Source organism: Populus alba, chromosome 1 (genome assembly GCF_005239225.2).
Source record: "Populus alba chromosome 1, ASM523922v2, whole genome shotgun sequence".
Classification (NCBI taxonomy): Eukaryota; Viridiplantae; Streptophyta; class Magnoliopsida; order Malpighiales; family Salicaceae; genus Populus; species Populus alba.
In genome coordinates this window covers 50,689,973-50,696,985 of record NC_133284.1, presented here as the reverse complement: position 1 = coordinate 50,696,985, position 7,013 = coordinate 50,689,973, and the positions used below count along the sequence as shown (strand labels likewise).

Sequence of the window (7,013 nt, the reverse complement as noted above, 5' to 3'; positions counted from 1 at the left end):
AAAAACATTCTATGCAGCTTTCCTAAGTTATTATGGTGTTGCTCTGACTCAGGCAAAAAAATAGAAAAAATCAATGGATTTCCAATTCACTAGAAGATTTAACAGTTTTACCGATGGAATTTTTCCGTCGGCGTAAGACACATATTCCATCGGTAATTAATTTACCGACGAAATCATCGACGGAGACTTTCCGTCGGTGAATCTTTCGTCGGTAATTTTTTTTCCGTCGATAAATCCGTTGGTAATAAAAAAATATTATTACCGACGGATTTACTGGCAGAACAGACGCGTCGGTAAAAATATTTTTTTATTACCGACGGAAATTTCCATCGGTAAATCCGTCGGTAATTATTTAAGAACATTTTTTAAAAAAATTATTTTATAAAATTATAAAATAATTAAATTAACATAAATCAACATTGTATAATATATACTCAAAATGCTTGGAAAAAAGAATAAGAAAATCAACTCAAACAAATTTACAACAAATAAATAAAACAAAAAAATTCATTCAACTAAAAAAATTCATATGAAAAAAATGAAGTTGCAATTGCTAAAAATTTAAAAATCCTATAAATAAATCAACTAAAAATTGATCTCATATGAAAATAAAAAATCTCACAACAACATTTATACAATTATTAAGAACAAAATCAATTAAAAATAAAAATAAAAAACAAATATAGTGAAAACAATCATGAAAAAAATAAGAAAAAAGAAAAATCTTACCTTAATGTACTTGCAAGTGAAGCTAAGGAAGAAAAAAATTCGTAAAGCATATTAATTAAAAAAGAAGAAGACATACCCGAGCATGGAGGAAAAGAGAAGGAGATGAGGAGAGAAAAGAAGAGAAAGAAATAGATATTGATGTTTTTTACATATAGTGAAGAAGAAGAAGAAGAAGAAGAAGAAGAAGAAGAAGAAGTAGAAGTAGTAGAAGAAGAAAAAGAAGTAATGAGTATGTCTCTTGTGAAATAAGTGGATTCAGGTTTTTTATTGGGGCGCGTTACCGATGGATAATTAAATATTAATATTTTTTAATTATTCTGTCGGTAATTTCATCGGTAATATTTAATTTAAATTTTCAATTTCGTAAAAAAATTTCAGAAACCGCCAAAAATTACCGATGATTTTTCAATCCGTCGATGATTCTGTCTGTAATATTTAAATAAAAATTTTAAATCACTTGAATTTTTTCAGAAAACTGCCAAAACACACCAACGAATTTTCAATCCGTCGGTGATTTTATCCGTAAAGAAAAACAATTAACAGTGCAATTGGAAGGTGAACAGTTCTGGAGCTCTCTGGAAAATACCGACAGAATTTTCCGTCGGTAATTCCCTTTATAATTGACATGATGAACAGTGTTCACAGTTTACCAACGCGGAATTCCTGACGGATTTATTCAGTCGGTAATTTCGCTGGTAAAAAATGACACGTCATCATTTTTTTTTGCTTTGTTTTAATTTTTTTTTCCCACGGTAATTCCCTCGGTATTTCTATTTGTATTTATTGATTTTCTGGTAGTGATTATTTTTGTTCAACAAAATGGCATATGTTGATCAAAACCCTAATTGTTTATATATATAAAAGATCAAAACCCTAATTAACTCATGAAACAAGGATCAATCAAACTATTGGAAACAAAATATTGATCTTATTATTGAATACAAAAGTGATAGCACACTAAACTAAATAATAATCATGGGACTTAAATTTTACAGCGGTAAACAATTTGAAACCACACAAATCACCATATTTTCTTGAAAACTCCAACTCATATATCTAAGCATACAATCACAATAAGGTCAAAGAGTACGGGCTTGCTGGTAATAAATAAATTTAAAGGCTTATTCAAACTTCGCCATCATCTGCTTTAAAATATTTTTTTTGGTACCAAAGGCTTCTCCGGCCAAGAATAGAATAATATCATAGCTTCTCCTCTGTCTTATAGGGAGCTTGGTATCATTTCTTGTTGTTCTTGGCTTCTTTCTGGGTCATGCCTTGCCAATTCCTCTAATAGTATTGCAAATCTCTCCATAACTGGTGCACGTAAGGAAACCAAAAGCATAACCCCACGCTCTCCGTTCTTGAATCGATACGGCAGGAAATAGGTTCCTGCAATAGAAATTTCATCAGGCATAGCCTTGGGTGGCCCAGTATAAATTGTGTTGCCCCATCCATAGTCCACCTGATCGAACCCAATACTTGTTAAGTCTGACACGATATATGATTGTAACCCTATAGGCTGCCCTTTGGTTATCTCTATTAGATCAGCCAATGATCTCATGTACTCCTCAGTTATTCTATTCTTGGTATTTCTTATCAATTCCAATGCATACCCTAAAGAGTTTAAGCAAAGCTTCCTAGCATTTGTTACAGCTGCTGGCAAAGCTAGCACGTTACCATAATATCCTTTCGGTAATGGAGGGTTAAATTTGGAACGTGCGTTGACAAGCATTTGCATGCGCATCTCCTCATTAGGGTTAGCTTGAGATGCTATGGCATAGCATCTCCATAAGCATGCACTTATTACCTCAAAATTTGAACATGGGTGTAAATGAGAAGGAATCCATCTACGAATGTTGGATAATTCCTTGCGGTTGAGAACAAAACTACGGTGGGCTACGGCGTGAACCTGGCCGTGGAATTCAGGCACCTTGGCTGTAGGATCAACAGCAACAGGAGCATCATTACCATATTCATTGTGTCTGCATGTAACTCGTGGCGGATTCCTAGCACAGAGGAGTTCCCTTTGCCACACAGGTAGAATTGAAGGGGCTTGGGCACCTCGTGCAATCTCACCTATGGCATTCAATACCTGAACTATGCCGAGTGCATCGGTCATTGGGTGATTAAGACGGAACCCAAGTACAAAACCACCACACTTCAAGCGTGTCACCTGTTAATATAATGTAAAATTATTAATACTTTATGAGAATGTAATTGATGGAATATTACCATCATTGTTTTAATTATATTTTTGATTTTTCTCGATAATAATAATAATAAGAATAATGAAAGAATGAATAAACATTAGCCTATAATGTCCTATGCGTACCTGAAAAAGCAATAATGGGGTATTGAGGATCCCATCTGATCCTGGGACGTTGTAAAGAAGTTCCTGAAAGCATGGGAATGGAGATGGAATTGGATCACCAAACTGCTCAACCGTGGCATCGGCATCGGCTTCGATGAACAAGACACCCTCACCAGTACAATCAACTATAAGCTTATTGTCTGGCCCCTGTGATCTAATCCTACCAGCAAAAGGGTAATAATACACAAGTACCTGCGCAATTGCCTCCTTTATTACCTTCACAGGATCTTTCCCTTGCATCGATGGATTGTGTGCATACAAGTTGTAATGTGGTGATTGAAATTGGAGGTATAGCTGGCGATCAATATCAGAAAGCTGTCTGAATTCATGAGGTGTGGCCTTAGCTGGCGCAACCAATTCTGGTTCGCGCCTTCGGACGGCGAACGATATGGAAGTTGGTGTTGCCATCGCACAAAAAGTGTGTTTGCTGCAAACTGTGATAAATGGTGGCTCTACCTCAGCAGTCAAGAATATTTTTGCTTGAGATGGAATGCATGGGAAGGCAAACTTGCTACATATTTATAGTAATAATGATTGCGTGGACATGCACTAGGTGTGAAAGGTAGGAGCAGGAACAGTAGTAAATGATTACGTTTATAAAACCATGAAATCATCAAACAGTGAGGTACTCGTTACCCACTACAATACCTAACTCCTTTCCAATTCATTATTATTCTGGTTCATGATTCCCCACTGAAGAATCTTTTTATTAATTTACCGTTATACTCATAGTTTTTTCGTTTATTCTTCGTTCAAAGTTCTGTGAAGGAACTAACAAGTGGACGACTAAGAAGAAAATTCAAACATATATGAAAATTAAAAGGGCTTCGGAAAATTTCATTATAGATTATCCTAAAATTATTACTCCAATATAGTCATGCCCAGTACTAACCATGTTGGTTTTCCTTTCATAATATTGAGAAACCCTCTCTCCCTTGAATTATCTTTCATGTTTAGAGGGGATAGATTTTGGGAAACTACGCGCCTAATGAAGGCCTAATGGAGGGGATTCCTTAGACTTTGACAAAGTTAGAATTTGAACCAACACTAGAAAAATTAGTTATCGACTAATTATTTGTTGTCAAAGAGTCTAAAATTTAGAAATTTATATTATATTCTGGGATTGGCTTTATACTCTAATATTATTCACTTAAACCCTTAAACCCTTATAATTCGTATATGGGATTTCATTTAATTCGTATATGGGATTTCATTTAATTGTTAAAGTTTTTAAATTGAGATGATTCTTTTATATGGTATTAAAATCTTGTTAATTAAGCGATTATGAATTGAAATCTTATCACTTTATTATATTTAATAAAAAATAAACATAAAATAATATAAACTCATATAAGTTGCAAATTCAAAAAAAAATTACTAAGATATATTAAAGAAATAACATGGAGTTTTTTTCTTCTTCTTTTTTTCTTCTTTTGAGTTTTTCGGGAGGTCTTAGAGGCCATTTGTTTACGCGGCTGCGAATGCGTTTTAATTATAGTGTAGTTTGCAACCGTTTAATAATGAAAAAAAAAAAAGTAATTTACTGTTCATAGGTCCCACATGTTTTTTTGCATTGGAAACGCATTTTAAAAAAAAGAAAGGAATTCTTGTTTTTTTTACACTGTTAATGTTAATTGCACTGTTTAATGAACAGTGCACATTGATACACTGTTCATGTGAACAGTGCAAGAGAATTGCACTATTCACTTAAAAAATAATGAATAGTGCAATTCACTTACACTGTTAACGAGTGAATTGCACTGCGTGAACATTTTTTTTGGTTAAATTTTTTAACATTTAAAAAAAAAAAACTAGTTTAGAGAAATTAAATTCACTTGCAATGTGATAATGTGATGTAAAAGCTACCGTAATAATAAACATACTCTTAGAAGCAATACAGATTGGCCAGGTTGTGGCCTTCCTGGACCAAAATGTCCGTGAATCCCTCTCAAGTTCTGCACATAAGATTATATATTGTTTCCTTAGATAGGCATTTAGAACCAATAATTAATGAAGGTGTGACGTCTTCCGCAATTTATTTGGCTCTCTAGCTACTAGCGACTCAATTAATTTGTTTTTATTAGTATTATTTATTTTTGCTACCAACTTCACCAGCATTGACTTTTTGAGGAGCATCAACCTTGATACATTGACATCTAGCTAGTGCTATTCATGCCCTCCTCTAAGTATTTTATAAATTTTATTCACATAATTAATTCATTAAAAAAAAAGGAGTCTGGTTTTCTTCCGTCTGTTTAACTTTTTTCACAACCAAAAAAAATAAAAATCAAAAGGGTAATTGAGGATATGTTAATTGTGTACATAAGAAAAATAGAAGGAAATTGGAGGACGAAAGGCTGTGCGATTGGTTTGGATACAGGCTTCCTCTATCAGTTGATAATTGTTAAATATGTATCTTTTAGGCAGTGAAGCTGACAGCAAAAGATCAATGACTCACAAAACAGTCATATATAGTTGACCATATCATAAATATATTGTAAGCAAAGTTGAGGAAACAAATATGTTTTGTCATTAACTTGATTGTTGCTGCCTACTCATTGAGAATTTTTTTTTTATAGGATAAAAAATTAAAAAATAACTTTGCTATTGATTAAAAATAAAAAAATAAAAATAAAATTGTTAACCAAGTTTTACGTGAATTTTATTCTGGTTAATTTTCCAAGCTATTCAAATATGAACCCAATCTGAAATAAATAAATTTCAAGTTCAAAGATTTTAATTAGTAAGTATTTTTTTATAAATTTTAAAGTTGGTTTGATGCTCAAAGAGATTTTATTATTATTAGTACTATTTAGTTCAAATTTGGAGATCACCAACTTACAAATAAATTTATTAAATCTTTTTTAATACATCAAACTGATATATGTCTACATGACATTTTTTTTCTATTGAATTAACTCTTTTTTTTCTTGGATTATGTAATTAAAGAAATTAAGAAAATAAAATAAACATGTAGAAATTTAATTTAATTAATTAGGTTTGTTTAGGCTAATTTTTTTCTTAATTAATTTTTTTCATTTTAATCATTTAATTTTCACATCAAAAGAGAGAATTTTTTTTTTTTAAAAAAAAAATAGGAGTTATTGGATTATGAGTCGTCAAGCATTCAATTTAATATCTAAAAAAAATTCCATTATGATGGAAGGACTATTACAAAACAAAAGAAAGAGTAGAGGGACTCAATCAATTATAAAAAAATTAAAGATTATAGGTACCAAATAATGGATAAAATCCATATTACAAAATAAATCATGATAGTAATTTAATTTGTGAATAGCAGTTATTAGATTTTTTGTATGGATAAGAGTGCTCTTAAGCCATCTTTCACTTATCATAATCTTTTTTTTTTTTTTTTTCAAATCAAGTCATCCTCGTCCAAACCGATCATGTCTTATAGTTTTCTTCGTGGAATTCGAATTTCCAATAATAACATAACCGGTCATTATTAAGCAACATGATAGTGAATAGTAATTAAGATCATATCGAAGTGTGTAGTAAGCAATCCATAAAATTACGATAAATACAAGTTTCCATTCTACAGTAGTTGACTGATGAATTGTTTAACGTTCATTCACTTATCTTCAAGACCATTATATTGACTGAATGCGTGTTGCTTGAATCAACTTGTTCAGTGATTAATTTGTCGTTTCAGTAACATAACGTTGATGAATGAATGAATTTATTCAAAGATTTAATTATAATTTATTTTATTGCAAAATATTCTAATTATACATTTACATTGAAATCACTGAACAAGTCGAAATCTGTAAAAATATAAAGATTGATCTTGCAATTAATGAGTTACCTCTCGATTCTTGCCACCCGATACGAAGCAATGAATATAATTATTTAATCCAGAGAGATGAACATCGAATCCTACAAATGAATTAGC

The 7,013-nt window shown here is 31.7% G+C and overlaps 1 protein-coding gene across 1 annotated transcript; it reads right to left on the bottom strand.

The window, feature by feature from the left end:
- Positions 1-1,645: 1,645 nt before the first annotated feature.
- LOC118059527 (benzyl alcohol O-benzoyltransferase) lies at positions 1,646-3,574 on the bottom strand. The gene is made up of 2 exons (XM_035072411.2): positions 3,062-3,574; positions 1,646-2,902 (listed from the first exon to the last, which is right to left on the bottom strand). Exons 1-2 carry the CDS (start codon positions 3,506-3,508, stop codon positions 1,949-1,951), a joined length of 1,401 nt encoding a protein of 466 aa, XP_034928302.1. The 5' UTR covers positions 3,509-3,574; the 3' UTR covers positions 1,646-1,948.
- Positions 3,575-7,013: the final 3,439 nt, after the last annotated feature.